This window comes from Nerophis ophidion, linkage group LG11, assembly GCF_033978795.1.
Source record: "Nerophis ophidion isolate RoL-2023_Sa linkage group LG11, RoL_Noph_v1.0, whole genome shotgun sequence".
Taxonomy (NCBI): domain Eukaryota; kingdom Metazoa; phylum Chordata; class Actinopteri; order Syngnathiformes; family Syngnathidae; genus Nerophis; species Nerophis ophidion.
In genome coordinates this window covers 65,811,028-65,834,009 of record NC_084621.1, presented here as the reverse complement: position 1 = coordinate 65,834,009, position 22,982 = coordinate 65,811,028, and the positions used below count along the sequence as shown (strand labels likewise).

Genomic DNA, 22,982 nt, shown 5'->3' with positions numbered 1-22,982 from the left:
TCATTGATATATAAACTATCAGACTGCGTGGTCGGCAGTAGTGGGTTTCAGTAGGCCTTTAAGGGAGGAAAAATTTGTCACATAAATATAACTTTCTTGAGGACTCTTTGTAAACGTTTTCTCGGACGGTGTAACACAAAAGCTGCTCCGTGTTTTGATTTTTTTTTCGTCCACTAAACAAGCCTCTTTATGTGTACCTCCAATCACACATAGCATCTAACGCTGCACAATGTTTAATTTCCATTGTTTGCTGCATAATAGGCATCACAGCCACTGGGTATGCAAGCCATGTGTAACACCCACTGCGAGGGGAAACACTCAGTAGCTGCACTGTGCAGATGGAATTTGTATTTGAAGATATTCCAAACAGATTACCTCAGCCTTCCCAGAATGCCTAAAAACCACCAAGAATCAGTAAGACGCCTAAGATTAATAATCTTAATATATTTCCACTTGTGCCTGTACAGAGTTATTTGACCGTTTCATGGTATGGACGTGACTAACAAGCTAAAGCTGTCATATTGTGTGGTCTTACGTAAGTGAATGTAGTGTCCTTTAGTCACTCAGCATCAGCAGAGGTGTTGCTAAGTAGAAGGAACCCGAACAAATGTTTCCTTTGACTCGTCTGAATATTAAGCAGGACTGTGTAAAGACATTCGCTCCAAGTGCATGGCAGATATTACAGAGGAATATTTACTCTATCCCAACAACGGCCTTTTGTGAGATTACTCTTACATGCTAGGAAAAAAATCCAATCATAAACATGTTTTAAAGCAGTGGATCTCAAATGGGGGTACGTGTACCCATGGGGGTACTTGAAGGTATGCCAAGGGGTACGTGAGATTTTTGAAAAATATTCTAAAAATAGCAACTATTCAAAAATCCTTTATAAATATATTTATTGAATAATACTTCAACAAAATATGAATGTAAGTTCATAAAATGTGAAAAAAATACAATGCAATATTTAGTGTTGACGGATAGATTTTTTGTGGACATGTGCCATAAAGATTTCTTTTTTGGGAAGAAATGTTTAGAATTAAGTTCATGAACCCAGATGGATCTCTATTACAATCCCCAAAGAGGGAACTTTAAGTTGATGATTACTTCTATGTGTAGAAATCTTTATTTATAATTGAATTACATGTTTTTTTTCCAAATAGGTCAAGAAAGACCACTAGAAATGAGCAATATTTTGCACTGTTATACAATTTAATAAATCAGAAACTGATGACATAGTGCTGTATTTTACTTCTTTATCTCTTTTTTTTTTAACCAAAAATGCTTTGCTCCGATTAGAGGGTACTTGAATTAAAAAAAATGTTCACAGGGGGTACATCACTGAAAAAAGGTTGAGAACCACTGTTTTAAAGAATATCTGAGTCATAAAGTCTATCCATCCATCCATCCATCTTCTTCCGCTTATCCGAGGTCGGGTCGCGGGGGTAGCAGCCTAAGCAGGGAAGCCCAGACTTCCCTCTCCCCAGCCATTTCATCTAGTTCTTCCCGGGGGATCCCGAGGCATTCCCAGGCCAGCCGAGAGACATAGTCTTCCCAACGTGTCCTGGGTCTTCCCCGTGGCCTCCTACCGGTTGGACGTGCCCTAAACACCTCCCTAGGGAGGCGTTCGGGTGGCATCCTGACCAGATGCCCGAACCACCTCATCTGGCGCCTCTCGATGTGAAGGAGCAGCGTCTTTACTTTGAGTCTCTCCTGGATGACAGAGCTTCTCACCCTATCTCTAAGGGAGAGCCCCGCCACACGGCGGAGGAAACTCATTTCGGCCGCTTGTACCCGTGATCTTATCCTTTCGGTCATAACCCAAAGCTCATGACCATAGGTGAGGATGGGAACGTAGATCGACCGGTAAATTGAGAGCTTTGCCTTCCGGTTCAGCTCCTTCTTCACCACAACGGATCGGTACAACGTCCGCATTACTGAAGACGCCGCACCGATCCGCCTGTCGATCTCACGATCCACTCTTCCCCCACTCGTGAACAAGACTCCTAGGTACTTGAACTCCTCCACTTGGGGCAGGCACTCCACCCTTTTCCGGGAAAGAACCATGGACTCGGATTTGGAGGTGCTGATTCTCATTCCGGCCGCTTCACACTCGGCTGCGAAGCGATCCAGTGAGAGCTGATCTGGCCGGGATCATAAAGTCTAATAGACTGCAAATCGGTGGTTGTCCAAAATGTGGCCCACAGCTCGGTTTTTACATTGTAAAAATAGACATTAATTAATTTCTATTGAGATACAGTACAGGCCAAAAGTTTGGACACACCTTCTAAATTCAATGCGTTTTCTTTATTTTCATGACTAATTTACATTGTAGATTGTCACTGAAGGCATCAAAATTATGAATGAACACATGTGGAGTTATGTACTTTTAGGGGCGGTATAGGGTAGAGCAGCCGTGCCAGAAATCTGAGGGTTGCAGGTTTGCTCCCCGCCTCTTGGCATCCAAATCGCTGCTGTTGTGTCCTTGGGCAGGACACTTCACCCTTGCCCCCGGTGCCGCTCAAACTGGTGAATTAATTATAGGTTTGATTGATTGAAACTTTTATTAGTAGATGGCACAGTACAGTACATATTCCGTACAATTGACCACTAAATGGAAACACGCAAAAAAGTTTTTCAACTTGTTTAAATCGGGGTCCACGTAAATCAATTCATGGTGGTGGTTGGAGGGGCCTTAGGCTCAAACTGGCAGCCTCGCTTCCGTCAGCCTACCCCAGGGCAGCTGTGGCGCAAATGTAGCTTACCACTAGGTGTGAATGAATGATGGGTTCCCACTTCTCTGTGAGCGCTTGGAGTGTCTAATAATTGAAAAGCACGATATCAAATCTAATCCATTATTATTATTATTTACTTAATAAAAGAAGGTGAAATAACTAAAACCATGGTTTATATTCTAGTTTCTTCAAAATAGCCACCCTTTGCTCTGATTACTGCTTTGCCCACTCTTGGCATTCTCTTGATGAGCTTCAAGCACACCTGTCTAGTGAAAGCCATTTCAGGTGACTACCTCTTGAAGCTCATCCAGAGAATGCCAAGAGTGTGCAGAGCAGTAATCAGAGCAAAGGGTGACTGTTTTGAAGAAACTGGAATATAATACATGTTTTCAGTTATTTTACCTTTTTTTTGTTAAGTACATAACTCCACATGTGGTCAGTGACAATTTACTATATAAATTAGTCATGAAAATAGAGAAAACACATTGAAAACAAAGCTAAGATTGGAATTTTAGTTTGGATATTTTAGTACATATTGACCTACATTGGATTGTTTTGAACATTTTAATGCACTCAACGTATCAAAGTGGTCTTGTCGCATCCTTCAGTTTAGACCTATCTGCAGTAGATTGACTAAAATACACGTTTATAAGCTCAATTACTTGCCAACAAAGTGTATTGTTTGTGAGCTGCTTCAGTTTTTCAAAACTTTTAATACAATTTAACTTTTTTGAAGATGACTTAAAGCAAGAAATGTTACATATTAAAAAAATAAAATAAAATTACACCATTATTGTGAATATTAGTTTATCAATGCAACATTTTTGAAAGTATCTGACCAATGTGTTCGGGGGTCTGAACTAAAGTAGGGGTTCTTGACTCTGCAAAATGCAGGTCATTAAGTCCCGAGTCTCGACTCACTTTTTCTTGAAGTCAAACCAAACAAATACAATTGTTTTTTTTTAAATCACTTGTATCAGCTTTGATTACACATAATTACACATGCACATTTAGAGATGGGTACCTTTTATATTTTTACAATAAATTCCCGCTACCTCGAAATCGATATTGGTAGTCAACAGTGCCAATTTTTGGTACTTTTGTGATGAACATATGGTAATCAAAATTTTCTTTTAAAATGATAAAATCTCATTTTATTTTTCCAACATTTAACAGTGAGTTGAAGATGATAACTGTGCTGTGCAGTTGTTATATCTTATTTTCTTACACTTCTGACTATCAATGATTTCAGTTTGTCCTACAGTAGCATTGTCAGAAAGTAGTCTCTGCCATTAAGTTGAGTGTCAAACCCGTCTTTTGTCACCGTAAAATATTGTACTTGTTATACATCAGCTGTTTGATTCTAACATGGATCTTAGTCGTAGTTTTCATTACAAAATGTAGCATTTGCCACGTAAAACCAAAAATGCTATTCAGTAGCAATGCATATGGCATATCCAATGTAAGTTAGCATCGAGCTAGTGCATTTTGAAAAGTGTAACCTTATTTTAGAGCGCTTTCTATCAGGCATGCTTGCTTTGTTGACATTTATAATGACATTACCTAAAGGCAGTCCACTATCAATACGCCTGTTTAACTGCCAAGTGTTTGAGCCGGTGCCAAGCCAGCGATCGAACGTGACATCAAGTGCAACAAAGGTATCAAAATATTTGATTTTACGTGTATCTCTAGCCATTCGTATCGACGGGATTCAGTCGGTACCTGTAAAGCATGCATACAATTACTGCACAAAATTAGACTTAAACCACTCAAACTACAAAATCAGATATTCCACTTTTATGAACATACGGTGAGAATATGACTACAATATTGTTACATTTTGGATGAAGTATCTTGTTTTTTTTATTTCTACAACATGCCTCTGGGCTTTTCCTTCATGGACATTGTAAGAACACTTTAACAATTGTATCAGAGCGCTGTGGAGATACACCAAGATTGATTGTTTTGAAAATAACATAACAATATCCCTATCTAGAAATGATGAATGGTTCGTCATTTTCTCCCCCCGTCAAGATAATGAGGATTTCTTGGATGTAATAACTTCATAAATATGACAGAGTCTTAGACAATTTACAAGAAAAATGTTTGTATTGTTTCTGGAAAAAAAATAGGTTATACCTTCTTGTATTTTTACTTCAGTTAAATTAACAATTATTATTTCAAGTGTGAAAAACAAAAACATAATTTGGACTGAATAAGTAACCTCTAACCCAGAGAAGTCCAAAGTGCGGCCCGGGGGCAATTTGCGGCCTACAGATTGTTCTTTTTTGGCCCATGCTGCATGGAAAAAGTTTGGACACCCCTACTCCAACCAGAGAAAAAAAAAGGCAAACACAGCTCTGTAGCATCACTATCTAAATTTTAATTGTCCAAAACAGTGCTCATGTGCAGTGGTCTTGTTTTCTTATGAAATACAAAAAAGGAAATAAATAAATAAAAAATATATAGATATTTACAAAGAAAGCTTTGTGCACATGAAAATATTTAATTAATTACATCCATTAATCTAATTATTGTAATTATGTTTTCTTTAATGCTGTGTTTAATATCCATAGGGCTGCTATAGCAAGCGCCCCCTACAGGGCTGCCAAAAAATATCTGTCATGGTCTGTATGGGCCATAGCTGTACTCAGTTGTAATACTCTTTTTCACCACTGGTGGAAGTAATGGCAATAAAGTCATAAAGAAGTTTCTTAAGCGCAAAATTTATGACTAAAGTGGTGAAGCTGTTTTCATTTGCCCTTAATTTTTTATTGAATGTTTAGTTTATGTGTTTTCATTTTATTATTACATTTTTTTAACTTATTTTAGCACAACATAATTGGATGTAGTTTCTATCTATGTAAAATAATTTACCTTCTTATATAGTATATTGTAATCAGCCTGAGGTTAAGGCTGAAATTGATGTGTTAAATAAATACTAGTCTTTGTGATTAACACAGTCTTTCATATCATTTGGTTGTAAACTGTTTAGATAAAATGATTGAAACTGTTAAAAATCAAAAATAAAATTAATAATTCCGTGTTAATATTTGGTTGGGCCCTGGGCTCATCTGTAGTGGGAAAGTTGGGCCTTGAGGTCAAAAAGATTAAGAACGCTTATTTTGATGCAAATACGAATTTATTTATAAAGTTTTTTCTTGGTTGCTACAAAAAAAAACATACTGTCTATTATGTGTACTGTTCATATATTTCAAAGAAGGTAAACTTACATTTGCAGGGGATTAATTATTATTTTTTCCACATATATACACATGTATTTTTAAATCTCAAGTACTCCCTGCAGAACCTTCAAGTACCACATAGGGTACTGGAACCCCAGTTTAAGAACCATTCTTGTAAAAACTGTATGGTTGCTGTGTGAATTTTCAGGAAGTATGGTGTTGGTTTCCTAAAATATGTAAAAGCGACAGATTTCAAATTTAACCTCAATTGAAAAGTAATTGAAAAGTAGATAATTGATGAGCCTTTTGTCAGCTTTTGTGTATTGCTGCACCGTGTTGGGGTCGTTCGAGACTGCAGTTGTCTGTGGCTTCATGTCAATATTTGCCTGTATTTATTTGACTGATGCCATTTTTTCTAGTTTAAACAGTTAAAGTACCAAAGATCGTCACACACACACTAGGTGTGGTGAAATCTGTCCTCTGCATTTGACCCATCCCCTTGTTTACCCCCTGGGAGGTGAGGGGAGCAGTGGGCAGCAGCTGTGCCACGCCTGGGAATCTTTTTTTGGGGACTTAACCCCCAATTCCAACCCTTGATGCTGAGTGCCAAGCAGGGAGGTAATAGGTCCCATTTTTATAGTCTTTGGTATGACTCGGCCGGGGTTTGAACTCACAACCTACTGATCCCAGGGCGGACACTCTAACCCAGGGGTAGGGAACCTATGGCTCTAGAGCCAGATGTGGCTCTTTTGATGACTGCATCTGGCTCTCAGATAAATCTTAGCTGACATTGCTTAACAAGGTAAGTAATGAATAATTCCGCTGGTGTTAAAAATAATGTTCAAAATATAAAACATTCTCGTGCATTTAATCCATCCATCCATTTTCCACCCCACCTGTACTATAAGTCGCAATAATGGTTAGAATTATTTAATTTATTATTGGTTAGCTTCAGGATAACAATGTTATTAAAAAGAATAAGAGACTTATTATACTCAAAAAATGTTGGTCTTACTTTAAAATGCACGCATTTAGTTGTATTCATCCATCCATCCATCCATTTTCTACTGCTTATTCCCTTTGTGTCGACTTGTCCAAGGTGTACACCACCTTCGGCCATGTTGTAGCTGAGATAGGCACCACCGCCCTCCAAACCACAAAGGGAATAAGCGGTAGGAAATGGATGGATGGAAAATATTATATGGCTCTTACGGAAATACATATTAAAATATTTGGCTTTTGGGGCTCTCTCAGCCAAAAAGGTTCCCGACCCCTGCTCTAATCACTACTATTTTATATATCATTTTTGTGGGTTACTTGTTTGGAGGGGAGTGGATTACATTTGGACATGTGTTTGATTGTATATCTAGACCAGGGGTCATCAACGCGGTGCCCGCGGGCACCAGGTAGCCCGTAAGGACCAGATGAGTCGCCCGCTGGCCTGTTCTAAAAATAGCTCAAAGATCAGCACTTACCAGTGAGCTGCCTCTATTTTTAAACATGTATTTATTTACTAGCAAGCTGGTCTCGCTTTGCTCGACATTTTTAATTCTAGGAGAGACAAAACTCAAATAGAATTTGAAAATCCAAGAAAATATTTTAAAGACTGGGTCTTCACTTGTTGAAAAAAAAATCATAATTTTTTTTACTTTGCTTCTTATAACTTTCAGAAAGACAATTTTAGAGAAAAAATACAACCTTAAAAATGATTTTAGGATTTTTAAACACATAAAACTTTTTACCCTTTCAATTTCCTGACAATTTTAATCAATGTTCAAATATTTTTTTTGTTTTATTGTAAAGAATAATAAAACATTTTTAATTGAATTCTTAATTTTAGCTTCTGTTTTTTCGACGAAGAATATTTGTGAAATATTTCTTCAAATTTATTGTGATTAAAATTCAAAAAGAATATTCTGGCAAATCTAGAAAATCTGTAGAATCAAATTTAAATCTTATTTCAAAGTCTTTTGAATTTCTTTTAACATTTTTGTTCTGGAAAATCTAGAAGAAATAATGATTTGTCTTTGTTAGAAATATAGATTGGTCCAATTTGTTATATATTCTAACAAAGTGCAGATTGGATTTTAACCTATTTAAAACATGTCATAAAAATTCTAAAATTAATCTTAATCAGGCAAAATTACTAATGATGTTCTATAAATTCTTTTTTTTTATTTTTTCAAAAAGATTCCAATTAGCTAGTTTTTCTCTCCATTTTTTTCGGTTGAATTTTGAATTTTAAAGAGTCGAAATTGAAGATAAACTATGTTTCAGAATTTAATTTTCATTTTTTTCGTGTTTTTTCCTCTTTTAAACCGTTCAATTAAGTGTTTTTTTCATCATTTATTCCCTACAAAAAACCTTCCGTAAAAGGAACAAAAATGTACGACGGAATGACAGACAGAAATACCCTTTTTTTTAAAATATATATACAGATTTATTTATCAAAGGTAAATTGAGCAAATTGGCTATTTCTGGCAATTTATTTAAGTGTGTATCAAACTAGTAGCCCTTTGCATTAATCAGTACCCAAGAAGTAGCTTTTGATTTTCAAAAAGGTTGGTGACCCCTGATATAGACTGTATATGTCAAAAATAGATGAGGTGGTTTGGGCATCTGGTCAGGATGCCACCCGAACGCCTCCCTAGGGAGGTGTTTAGGGCACGTCCAACCGGTAGGAGGCCACGGGGAAGACCCAGGACACGTTGGGAAGACTATGTCTCCCGGCTGGCCTGGGAACGCCTCGGGATCCCCCGGGAAGAGCTAGACGGAGTGGCTGGGGAGAGGGAAGTCTGGGTTTCCCTGCTTAGGCTGTTGCCCCCGCGACCCGACCTCGGATAAGCGGAAGATGATGGATGGATGGATGTCAAAAATCCAATAAACAAATGTTTAGAAAAATGCACAAGTTATGTATGTCTGCTGTCAACTTATATATGTTATAACCACACACACACAAAAAAATATTTTTTGGAGACCCCACCTTTATAATAAATGTATATATTGCATGATAGCATTAAGTCACCATTTTTACTTCACACTTTGCTTTAAGATTGGAGACTTTTACTTCCCCCCAAAAAATCTTTGGGCAAGTATTTTAGATACATTTGGAGCAATTGTGAGTACTGGAATGACCGTGACAGCTGCGTAAATCCTTGCACAGACATTGAGCGCAATGATTCTATAGCAGAAGACTAATCATTCATGTATTCTGTTTTTGACTATGAATATTAAGACTCTCAGCAGCAGTTGTGCTCCAAGAATAAGCGAGCGTGTCCTGATAACATCCCAGCAGACTGGAAGTAAGCCAGCCCTGGGCAAACTTACCCTGCTGTTTGATGTGCAGGGTTGGCTCCAGGCGGACCAAGCATTGTGTACCAAACAATGAACCCCAGACCCACTTAACTATAAACATGTCCTTTTGGGGGCGTTTTCCTTAGATTCTGTACTGGAGACACCCAATGTCAGGAAACCTGAGGCGACTCTTCTAAATTTAGTATCTATAAGAATTTGAATGCTGCTGACATGCATTCCAAGATTGCTGCTCGACTTTTACAATTAATGATGCACTTGGAATGTTGCTGAAGTCTGGGGTGGCGGTGTCATTGTTTTGTAATGCCGGGAATTCAGTTTATGTACTCATTGCAAAACAAAAGTTTTGGTTGGTAAATTATGACGTAATTTAATATACAGTATGATATGAAATTCCTAAAGATAGAATATCCATCCATCCATCCATCTTCTTCCGCTTATCCGAGGTCGGGTCGCGGGGGCAACAGCCTAAGCAGGGAAACCCAGACTTCCCTCTCCCCAGCCACTTCGGGGAGAGGCGTTCCCAGGCCAGCCGGGAGACATAGTCTTCCCAACGTGTCCTGGGTCTTCCCCGTGGCCTCCTACCGGTTGGACGTGCCCTAAACACCTCCCTAGGGAGGCGTTCGGGTGGCATCCTGACCAGATGCCCGAACCACCTCATCTGGCTCCTCTCGATGTGAAGGAGCAGCGGCTTTACTTTGAGTTCCTCCCGGATGGCAGAGCTTCTCACCCTATCTCTAAGGGAGAGGGAAACTCATTTCGGCCGCTTGTACCCGTGATCTTATCCTTTCGGTCATGACCCAAAGCTCATGACCATAGGTGAGGATGGGAACGTAGATCGACCGGTAAATTGAGAGCTTTGTCTTCCGGCTCAGCTCCTTCTTCACCACAACGGATCGGTACAACGTCCGAATTACTGAAGACGCCGCACCGATCCGCTTGTCGATCTCACGATCCACTGAAAGATAGAATAGTAAAACAAAATATAATACAAATTATATAAAATATATAAGGAAGGCTCCAGCACCCCCCGCGAACCCAAAAGGGACATGCGGTAGAAAATAGATGAAGGGATATAAGGAATAGTAGTGGTTGTCTTTCGTCGCATTATTTGTGTGGCTTAGCTTAAAAATATTAATTACGAAAAATAGTATCCCACCTGACATTATTACATTATGGATAACACACTGTGATAGGCTTACCTGTTAACATACACTATTGCGTATCATTTCGGACACAATAAACCAAAAATACTCATTAATTTATTAGTTTATTCTAATAATAAAAAAACAAAACAAGAGTGAGCCATACTGTAAATTGCAAAAGTAATATTAATAGAGTTATCAAAGCTAACGCATACGATTAATCACAAAAACTTGTCGAATTTATCATGTATAATTGCAGATTAAACACATAATTTATATCGATTAATATATCTTAACTGGGCATGGACAATGGTCAATACATACGCCAGTGCAAAGATTAAGATCAAATAAAAATAAAAGAAAGATAATTTGCATATCTTGCAGCGATTAATTATTCATGACATTCTCAACATAAAAATTGCGTTTGTGTCAAAATATTGGGGTCTTTTTTTAGAGTTAATTTAAATAATGCAAAAAAAAATAAATAAATACCTGCAAGTGTGATTAATCTGTTTTTTAAGAAAATTAAAACATTTTTAAGAAATTAAATGTTTGAAAGTACGAATTATAAATGAAGTTGAGTGTTATCCCGGTTTTGGAAAGTCCCATAAGATGAATGACTAATGAATAAAAACTGATTAAAATGTAAATCCAATTAATCCATATACGCAACCAAAATATCAACATAAATACTCATTAATTTATTTGTCTATTCTAATAAAAAAAAAAACAAGAGTGAGCAATATTGTGAATTGCAAAACTATTATTAATAAAGTAACCAAAGCTAACGCATACAATTAATCACAAAAAATGATCGAAATCATCACGTATATTTATACATGATAATTTCAATCATTATTAAACAAGTATTTTATATCAATTAATAAAACTTAACTGGGGATGGACAATTGTCAATGCATACGCCAGTGCAAAGATTACGATAAAGTAAAATAAAATCTAGGTAATTTGCATATCTATTATTTAAGAGCATAAAATTGCATTTGTGTCAAAATATTGGGGTATTTTTTAGAGTTGATTTTAATTATGCAAACAGATCATTAACTGCAAGTGTGATTAATCTGTTTTTAATAAAATATTTTTTTAATAAAAATAAAAGTTTGAAAGCACTAATTGTCAACAAAGTACAGTGTTATCCTGGTTTTCAAAAACTTCCCATAAAATGAATTAAAAATGAATAAAAAAAAAACAATTACAATGTAAATCCCATTAATCCATATACACAACCAACATGTCAACATAAATACTCAAGAATTAATGAATAGCTTATTTTTGAAGCTTATTTTAAATAGTTAATTTTTATTATTACAAGATGAATACATGAATGAGTAGTTATGTTGATATTTTTTTTAACTCAACACAAAGGTATTTTTTTATTCTAAATTATAGTAGATACAAAAAAAATTCAAATATGAATGAATAAATAGCTTATTTATTTAAGTTTATTTTAAATAGTACATTTTTATTATTACAAAATAAATGCATGACTATTTGACTATTTTCTGGTATATTTTATACTTTAGAAGAAGAAATAAATACCTTTCTGTGTTGAGTTGATGTATCTCAGGGGTCACCAACGCGGTGCCCGCGGGCACCAGGTAGCCCGTAAGGACCAGATGAGTCGCCCGCTGGCCTGTTCTAAAAATAGCTCAAATAGCAGCACTTGCCAGTGAGCTGCTTCTATTTTTTTTTATATTTTATTTATGTATTAGCAAGCTGGTCTCGCTTTGCTTGACATTTTTAATTCTAAGAGAGACAAAACTCAAATAGAATTTGAAAATCCAAGAAAATGTTTTGAAAACTTGGTCTTCACTTGTTTAAATAAATTTATTCTTTGCTTCTTATAATGTTCAGTAAGACAATTTTAGAGAAAAAATACAACCTTAAAAATGATTTTAGGATTTTTAAACACATATGCCTTTTTATCTTTTAAATTCCTTCCTCTCCTTTCCTGACAATTTTAATCAATGTTCAAGTACATTTATTTTTTCAATTGTAAAGAATAATAAATACATTTTAATTTAATTCTACATTTTAGCTTCTGTTTTTTTGACAAAGAATATTTGTGAAATATTTCTTCAAACTTATTATGATTAAAATTCAAAAAAATGATTCTGGCAAATCTAAAAAATCTATAGGATCAAATTTGAATCTTACTTCAAAGTGGATTTTAACCTATTTTAAACATCCATCCATCCATCTTCTACCGCTTATTCCCTTTTTGGGGTCGCGGGGGGCACTGGCACCTATCTCGGCTACAATCGGGGGGTAGGCGGGGTACACCCGCAGGGCCAACACAGATAGACAGACAACATTCACACTCACATTCGCACACTAGGGCCAATTTAGTGTTGCCAATCAACCTATCCCCAGGTGCATGTCTTTGGAAGGGGGAGGAAGCCGGAGTACCCGGAGGGAACCCACGCATTCACGGGGAGAACATGCAAACTCCACACAGAAAGATCCCGAACCTGGGATTGAACCCAGGACTGCAGGACCTTCGTATTGTGAGGCAGACGCACTAACCCCTCTGCCACCGTGAAGCCCTATTTTAAACATGTCATCAAAATTTTTAAATTAATCTTAATCAGCAAAAATTACTAAAGATGTTCCATAAATTCTTTTTTTAATTTTTTCAAAAAAGATTCAAACTAGCTAGTTTTTCTCTTCATTTTCTTCGGGTGAATTTTGAATTTTAAAGAGTCGAAATTGAAGATAAACTATGTTTCAAAATGTAATTTTAATTTTTATGTGTTTTCTCCTCTTTTAAACCGTTCAATTTAGTGTTTTATTCATCATTTATTCTCTACAAAAAACCTTCCGTAAAAGAAAACATTTTTTTAGCCGGAATACCCATTTTTATACATATATATAGATTTATTTATTAAAGGTAAATTGAGCAAATTGGCTATTTCTGGCAATTTATTTAAGTGTGTATCAAACTGGTAGCCCTTTGCATTAATCAGTACCCAAGAAGCAGCTCTTGGTTTCAAAAAGGTTGGTGACCCCTGCTGTATCTTCTGCAATGGACTCACTACTGCAGTAACCCCAGCCACCAGCTATTGGCGCTCGCGAGTCTTGTTGTATGTTGCTGAGCACTTCCGCTTCCGGTTCCTTCTGGCTGGTCAGCTGACTCTGACTGATGCTGTCAGGAGACTTCATCAACTGTATGGCAACGATGAGAGTATCATTTAACATTCAGTAATACGCTACTAAGGTTACATTTTTCTGCCAACGACCACAGTTTAATTCATAGGTAAGTGAAATATTACTCGACAAAATCGACCGTCAGTTTGTTCCGGTGTTTTTCAGCACAGCACATATCGTGCGGTGGCGATTCTGTAATATTTTATTTCCTATTGTTGATTTTGTGCGTTTTATTTGATTACTAACATTTAATATTATATCTAAATTCAAGTAATATTTATCTTCCAATACCTGTAGTTCGTCATTTTAGGGTGGAACGTCATCCCTTACTAAATCTTATGATATTGTGTTGTGACGCGACAAATGTAACTTCGAAATAATGTGGCGCAACAAATGAAGTAGTCACGTGACACAGACCTTGTTTTCTGTTTAAACATTCAAACAAATGTGGAGAAAATACACCCTTAAAGAAAAATCTTATTTAAAACGTGTGTGCTCGTACAAAATTGAAAACATTTAGCATGTCTGTATGTGGAATGAAATCATGGAATGGATTAACCAAACACATCAAACAAAGCACCAATATGATTCAGTTTTAACCTTGAGACCTCCGATTTCGGGAGGTGGGGGCGTGGTTAGGGGCGGGGCGTGGTGAAGAGGGGAGGGGTATATTTACAGCTGTTGTGTGCAGTTGTGCACTGCACTCTCTAAAAAAGCCGTAGATGTTATTGTCACATATGCATGATTGTTTGATTGATTGAAACTTTTATTGGTAAATTGCACAGTACAGTATATATTCCCTACAATTGACCACTAAATGGTAACACCCGAATACATTTTTCCACTTGTTAATCAATTCATAGTTCAAATATATACTATCAGCATAATACAGTCAGGGCTTCACCGTGGAAGAGGGGTTAGTGAGTCTGCCTCACGATACGAAGGTCCTGAGTAGTCCTCGGTTCAATCCCGGGCTCGGTATCTTTCTGTGTGGAGTTTGCATGTCCTCCCCGTGAATGCGTGGGTTCCCTCCGGGTACTCCGGCTTCCTCCCACCTCCAAAGACATGCACCTGGGGATAGGTTGATTGGCAACACTAAATTGGCCCTAGTGTGTGAATGTGAGTGTGTATGTTGTCTGTCTATCTGTGTTGGCCCTGCGGGTGTACCCCGCCTACCCCCCGATTGTAGCCGAGATAGGTGCCAGTGCCCCCCGCGACCCCAAAAAGGGAATAAGCGGTAGAAGATGGATGGATGGATGTTTAAAATAGGTTAAAATCCACTTTGAAGTAAGATTCAAATTTGATTCTATAGATTTTTTAGATTTGCCAGAATCATTTTTTTGAATTTTAATCATAATAAGTTTGAAGAAATATTTCACAGGTGGCGACTTGTCCAGGGTGTACCCCGCCCTTCACTCGATTGTAGCTGAGATAGGCACCAGCTCCCCCCGCAACCCCAAAGGGAATAAGCGGTAGGAAATGGATGGATGGATATTACAGTCATCACACAAGTTAATCATCATAGTATATACATTGAATTATTGACATTATTTACAATCCGGGGGGTGGGATGAGGAGCTTTGGTTGATATCAGTACTTCAGTCATCAACAATTGCATCAACAGAAATGGACATTGAAACAGTGTAGGTCTTACTTAGTAGGATATGTACAGCGAGCAGAGAACATAGTGTGTTCAGATTGCCTAAGAACAAGTATATAAGTTAGAAATAGATTTGATTATTTACGTTAGGTTATTTAAAATCTGGGGAGATGGGATGTGAATGGAGGAGGGTATTAGTAAATAGTTGAAGTCGCCTGGAGGTGTTGCCTGGAGGTGTTTCGGTGCATGTACAGTAGATGGCAGTATTGTCCTGTTTAAGAGTGTCACAACATTGCTGTTTACGGCAGACGGACTGCTTTACGGTAGGCGAAAATGTGACTGCTGTTGTTGTGTGTTGTTACTGCGCTGGGAGGACGTTAATGAAACTGCCTAACAATAAACCCACATAAGAAACCAAGGACTCACCCTCGATCATTCTACAGTTATAACATCATTGGGCAAACACGCTCTTTATGTTGTGGGAAAGCGGACGTGAAAACAGGATGTCCTCACTCAGGTCCGCATGGATCTGGAGGGGGCGTGGCCTTTAGCTCCGCCTGAATTTTGGGAGATTTTCGGGAGAGGCGTTGAATTTCGGGAGTCTCCCGGAAAATCCGGGAGGGTTGGCAAGTATGGTTTAAGAGACTGTTAAAACTAAAAGTGTTCACAAAGTACACAGAACAAGAATTATGATGAACATCTTAAATCTTTTTTTTAAATTGAGACAATGATTATCCATCCATCCATTCATTTTGTACTGCTTATTCCCTTTGGGGTCGCGGGGGGCCCTGGTGCCTATCTCAGCTACAATCAAACGGAAGGTGGCGTAAACCCTGGACAAGTCGCCACCTCATCGCAGGGCCAACACAGATAGACAGACAACATTCACACGCTTATGTATTTAATATTTGTTTGCCTACTACGGTATTTTATTTATTTGTTAACTGTTCTGTTACAGAGAACAAGGAAATTGGATAAAATTGCTATTGTATGAAAAGGATTAGTATTAAATAAGCTGTGCTTCTTCCTACTCCTTTTCGGACGTGCTCTAATAAAACAATTGGAAATGGGTGATGCATTACATTGTATCGTATGCATGTTCGACATAAACTGAAACTGAACTGAACCGAATGTTATTCCGCTTACATTTCAAAATACACATATTTCCCCCTCAGATTGGTCTCTAGTCCAAGCAGGATCATGACTGAGTTTTGGTTGATCTCTGCTCCGGGAGAGAAAACCTGCCAGCAAACATGGGACAAAATGATGACGGCAACCACGCGCACTAATAATCTTTCTACCAACCACAAATTCAGCATCCCAGACCTGAAGGTTAGTGTGGATTCCTTGTTTTAATTATTTGTCATCTATTGACTCACAATGCCATCAGATGCACCAACTTCAGATTAAAGCAGTTGCACACACCGGCTTGAACGTAAGGTAAAGCAATGGTTGTCATTAGGTATACTTTCATTAGGTTTAAAATGTTCTTAAACCCCCTTTAGTTATAGTTAAGAAATTGGTTTAGGCATGTACAAATCAGCGAGAATATAGAATAAGTGTTGTTAGAAGCAATCACATTGAATCCGTGCTGAGCTGTCATATTTGACAAGTATTTTGAACTAAGCTACTTTTGCCGAAAAAAATTAAATCAGTGAACCAAACCATTATACTGGCGTCTGTTTAATGGATGAGATTTAATGTATATGCACAAAGACAAATACCTGTAGTAGGACCAAATAAATAGCTTAATTTTGCAATAAACATGCAAGAAGATAGAGGGTAAATATTAAACAGTGTTTTGGATTTTTAGATTCATTGCCATTTGTTTGGACTAATTTTTTATTTTTTTCTAATATAAAATTGACAGGGAAAAGAAAAATTAGCAGTCTGGGGCATGCATTCCTTGACGTTCATTTAGTTGCTAAACAGCTCCCTATCTTTCGAGCTTTGTGACCTCCTTGGGTAGAACTGTATCTAGTAGGGATGTCCAAATCAACATTTTTGGCATCCAATCCCAATCCAATTCTTTGGCTGGAGAGCTGATTCGATTTTGAGTACTTTGACAACAGATTATAGAACTGAAAATGTTTTATAGCAAGTAACTTAAGTAAACGCAATAACCCACTCTTATAAAGATTGATTGAGACTTTTATTAGTAGATTGCACAGTACAGTACATATTCCGTACAATTGACCACTAGATGGTAACACCCGAATAAGTTTTTTTAAACTTTTTTAAGTTGGGGTCCACGTTAATCAATTCATGGTAAACCAAAAGCTTATCTTATTAAATGTATTCATTCTCAGTATTGTTGTTTATCAGATAAAATATTGAATTTGTGGTTTTGAAGTCGGCATACAATTTGTTTAACTAAATAATAGCAAAAACTACTTTTGGTGCCAATTTAAATTATTTGGAGTTTCCCCTCAAAGTCTTCTTGTATCCAGAGACTTACTATGTGAGTTTGTATACAAAAACAACCAAAAACATGATTTTGCAATAAGAACAAGAAAAAAAAATCTACTACTTCAGTATCGTTTATATACTGATACTATACTGGGTATTGATTGTGGTTTGCTCGGTGTGTGCGTGTCCAGCATGCTTCACCATTTATTTCCTCCTGTGATAATTAAACTTAGTTTATTTTCTGCCATAGTGGTGAGGATTAGTACCTTTAGAAGCGTCTTCACACTGTGGATAGACGGAGCGTTCGTTGCAGCTTGCCCTCAAACTGCAGCCGGTGTTCTGGCAAGACACGCAGCCTCCTAGAATTCATGCAACTCCTGCATTTGTGTAACAAGGAATACGGAAATGTAATTGATTCTCTGAGCGTGCATCCCTTTTGAAAGTATCTTCCAAGTGAGTACAACTTCTAGCCATGCAAACACTTGGACACAGCTGTGGTAGAGATCATCATCCGATCGCCGATCCATTAAAAAAAGGCCTGATCTGATCCCATGATCAGGATAGGGCCATTTTTAGTATCAAGTAATCTGTTTAAAGCCGAGTTCAAACTGACAAATTCTCTCACAATCACAACAAATCTGCCTACTTATCTTTGTTAGGTAGAATGCATTATACAAGATTATGTGCCAGATCTTTGTGATTAATTGTCTAATCTAAAAATATGCTATATTTATTTTTGAAAAAATGTTGCCATACCCCTCTTCATCAATCATTTGTTTTTTCTATATGTACTCGTTTTTTTTACTTATGGAATAATTACTTGTTATTTATTCATGAAATGTGAAAAATTGCGCTGAATCCAATACACTCACCTTAAAAATCCTCTGTCAAGAATAGGCAGCCTCTGTGAATGGGAAGCCACCTTTAAAGAGAGCTGTTGTTTGCATGTTGAAGTGTTGATTGGGTTTTTCATCCAAAGCAGCTCAACTTGTCTGGTTGGGGTCCTCTCTGTGCTGAAGGTGAAGTAACCCCGTTGATCTTGATGCCACACATGGTTGAAACAGGCTTCTGGAACCTTTAGTAATGCATGAGTGGCTCAGGACAACGAGGCGCCATCCTAAGTACACAGCGCCCCTTGGTTGTCCCTGTAGGCCGACTGGACCCCACAAGCCACCGTTTAAACACAACCTGCCTGACTCCCACCTCTGTCTAGACTCATGTTATTATTGATAATGTGACAATGTTTTTTTTTGTGTTTTTGTGTCTGCAAACAGGTTGGAACACTCGATGTTTTGGTTGGGCTTTCGGATGAATTAGCCAAATTAGATTCTTTTGTTGAGAGGTAAGATATTTGCACAGTCATGGTTGGATTATCGAACCAATGCAGGTTCCACAATTCTTTGTGACAGATTTGGTTTTATAAATATGAAGTGGTTCATTGATAGCTTTGTGTCCTGGTAAATCGCTAACGCTTAATACCATTTATTATTTGCAAAAGTGAGCCATATTGTTAATCGTAAAATTATTATTAATAGAGCTGGCGAAGTTTATGCACTAACGCACACAATTACACACCCCAAAACCAGTGAAGTTGGCACGTTGTGTAAATCGTAAATAAAAGCAGAAATCAATGATGTGCAAATCCTTTTCAATCTACATTCAATTGAATAGACTGCAAAGACAAGATACTTAATGTTTGAACTGGAAAACTTCGTTATTTTTGGCAAACATTAGCTCATTTGGAATTAAATGCCTGCAACATGTTTCAAAAAAGCTGGCACAAGTGGCAAAAAGACTGAGAAATTTGAGAAATGCTCATCAAACACTTATTTGGAGCATTCCACAGGTAAACAGGCTAATTGGGAACAGGTGGGTGCCGTGATTGGGTATAAAAGCAGCTTCCATGAAATGCTCAGTCATTCACAAACAATGATGAGGCGAAGGTCACCACTTTGTGAACAAATGCGTGAGCAAATTGTCGAACCGTCTAAGAACGATATTTCTCAATGAGCTATTGTAAGGAATTTAGGGATTTCACTATCTACGATCATCAAAAAGTTCAGAGAATCTGGAGAAATCACTGCATGTAAGCGATGATACTACCGAACTTAGATACATCAGGCGGTACTGCATCAAAAAGCGGCATCACTGTGTAAGGATTTCACCACATGGGCTCAGGAACACTTCAGAAAACCACTGTCAGAAACTACAGTTTGTCGCTGCATCTGTAAGTGCAAGTTAAAACTCTCCTACGCAAAGCGAAAGCCATTTATCAACAACACCCAGAAACGCTGCCGGCTTCGCTGGGCCCGATCTCATCTAAGATGGACTGATGCAAAGTGGAAAAGTGTTCTGTGGTCTGACGAGTCCACGTTTCAGATTGTTTTTGGAAACTGTGGACGTCGTGACCTCCGAGCCAAAGAGGAACAGAACCATCCGGAATGTTATAGGCGCCAAGTTCAAAAGCAAGCATCTGTGATGGTATGGGGGTGTATTAGTGACCAAGGCATGGGTAACTTTCACATCTGTGAAGGCACCATTAATGCTGAAAGGTACATACAGGTTTTGGAGCAACATATGTTGCCATCTAAGCAACGTTATCATCGACCCCCTTACTTATTTCAGCAAGACGATGCCAAGCAACGTGTTACAACAGTGTGGCTTCTTAGTAAAAGAGTGCGGGTACTAGACTGGCCTGCCTGTAGTCCAGACCTGTCTCATTGAAAATATGTGGTGCAATATGAAGCCTAAAATACCACAACAGAGACCCTGGACTGTTGAACAACTTAAGCTGTAAATCTAACAAGAATGGGAAAGACTTCCACCTAAAAGCTTAAAAAATTGGTCTCCTCAGTACCCAAACGTTTACTGAGTGTTGTTAAAATGAAAGGCCATGTAACAGAGTGGTAGAAATGCCTCTGTGCCAACTTTTTTGCAATGTGTTGCTGCCATTAAATGTTAAATTAATGATTATTTGCAAGAAAAATGTTTTTCAGTTTGAACATTAAATATATTGTCTTTGCAGTCTATTCAATTGAATATAAGTTGAAAAGGATTAACAAATCATTGTATTCTGTTTTTATTTACAAATTACACAACGTGCCATCTTCATCCTCATTTTAATAAGGTGGTCTGGACCACTTTTCAATTGCACACAGTGTTAGTAGACCACACACAACACCCCCACTAATAGTATACACTTTGCTATAGATTGTACATGCTGTTTACCGTGTGGTGTTTGGGTCTTCGTAAATCAGGCCGTTAGTTATTTCCTGAACTTGGTAATGTTTTTCACTTTCTTTACTGAAGTGCTGGCACTCACGTTATATCTAAAGATGCACAGACATTGACTGTGGGTCTCGTCCCGCCCTAGTTGTCCTTTCCAGGATTTAAACCAATGACCGCTGATTGAGAGGCGAGAACAGTCGGCAATGGTAAATTCTTAAAAGGTCAGGGAGTGTGGTATACACAAGTACTTTTGCACAGCCAATCCAACCGCCTGGTCCAGCCCCTCCATCCCTCCCAGGGTTTGAACCCTGAGAGACGAGAGTGCATCAAGTTAAAAGCCCGAGCTTTTGGCTCAGTGTTCAGTACAATCTCTTAAAACCACACAAGATACGCAGTGCTTTACGGCACAACACTTCACACTGTCGGGACTCCTCAACCCTCCATCGAAATGCAACGCATGGCATGCTTTGTTCGATATGCGGGCAGACAAATATGTTTATTAAAACTGGGGCAAACCCAGTTGGCAAATATTTTCCGTCAAAAAAACGAATCATGCATAAAAAATGGTGCCATGGTAATACATTCTATAACATTATTGCTAAATGTTAACAAATTAGATAACGTAAGTATAAAAATTACTAAACTTTTAATAAGGGCAATCTTAACTTAGATGAAAAAAGTCAGGGTTTTTTCCTCATAGTTGGTGCCTATTTCAATCAATCAATCAATCAATGTTTACTTATATAGCCCTAAATCACTAGTGTCTCAAAGGGCTGCACAAACCACTACGACATCCTCGGTAGGCCCACATAAGGGCAAGGAAAACTCACACCCAGTGGGACGTCGGTGACAATGATGACTATGAGAACCTTGGAGAGGAGGAAAGCAATGGATGTGGAGCGGGTCTAACATGATACTGTGAAAGTTCAATCTATAATGGATCCAACACAGTCGCGAGAGTCCAGTCCAAAGCGGATCCAACACAGCAGCGAGAGTCCCGTTCACAGCGGAGCCAGCAGGAAACCATCCCAAGCGGAGGCGGATCAGCAGCGCAGAGATGTCCCCAGCCGATACACAGGCAAGCAGTACATGGCCACCGGATCGGACCGGACCCCCTCCACAAGGGAGAGTGGGACATAGAAGAAAAAGAAAAGAAACGGCAGATCAACTGGTCTAAAAAGGGAGTCTATTTAAAGGCTAGAGTATACAAATGAGTTTTAAGGTGAGACTTAAATGCTTCTACTGAGGTGGCATCTCGAACTGTTACCGGGAGGGCATTCCAGAGTACTGGAGCCCGAAATGAAAAAGCTCTATAGTCCGCAGACTTTTTTTGGGCTTTGGGAATCACTAATAAGCCGGAGTCCTTTGAACGCAGATTTCTTGCCGGGACATATGGTACAATACAATCGGCAAGATAGGATGGAGCTAGACCGTGTAGTATTTTATACGTAAGTAGTGAAACCTTAAAGTCACATCTTAAGTGCACAGGAAGCCAGTGCAGGTGAGCCAGTACAGGTGTAATGTGATCAAACTTTCTTGTTCTTGTCAAAAGTCTAGCAGCCGCATTTTGTACCAACTGTAATCTTTTAATGCTAGACATGGGGAGACCTGAAAATAATACGTTACAGTAGTCGAGGCGAGACGTAACAAACGCATGGATAATGATCTCAGCGTCTTTAGTGGACAGAATGGAGCGAATTTTAGCGATATTACGGAGATGAAAGAAGGCCATTTTAGTAACGCTTTTAATGTGTGCCTCAAAGGAGAGAGTTGATCATAACATCATTCTTGTCCTATTATTTGCAGCATTTCCCAGCTCCTTGGTGGCACTGATATATTCCCAAACCTTCTCTTGTAACAATGAGGAATTTCACATGCTCCTGAGTCTAGCTTTGCGGTGTGGTGGCACACCAACAGCACCTTCATTAGTCATATTTATAGCCAGTGACTTACTGTATGTTCTGCAAGTATCTTGGGCTGTCCCTTATAGTCCTTTGGAAATACTGACGTTTTAATCTCACACTCAGCGAGTACCGTCATTTCCCTGCTTTGCTTTCTCACACATTTCCAAGAATGTGTGAGAAAACTCAACCTCACAACTTGTTTTAACTTAAACCTGCCTTTAAGTAAGTTCCCTGTTGTAATTGCTATCCAACATATGGAAATGTATTCTTTTGTGAGTGCGCTTGTAGACTATTTGGAG

General features: G+C 38.2%; 1 protein-coding gene across 2 annotated transcripts in view; it reads left to right on the top strand.

Moving 5' to 3' along the window:
• Positions 1–22,982, top strand: part of LOC133562366 (V-type proton ATPase subunit C 1-A-like) — a 47,164-nt gene that overhangs the window by 4,697 nt on the left and 19,485 nt on the right. The window contains exons 1-3 of one of the 2 annotated variants that reach the window (XM_061916513.1): positions 13,493–13,651; positions 16,318–16,474; positions 18,826–18,893. In XM_061916513.1, the coding sequence (XP_061772497.1) occupies positions 16,343–16,474; positions 18,826–18,893 (200 nt within the window). In that variant the 5' untranslated portion in view covers positions 13,493–13,651; positions 16,318–16,342. Of the gene's footprint in view, positions 1–13,492; positions 13,652–16,317; positions 16,475–18,825; positions 18,894–22,982 lie in introns of those variants that run through there. The other variant, XM_061916514.1, reaches the window with a different exon arrangement.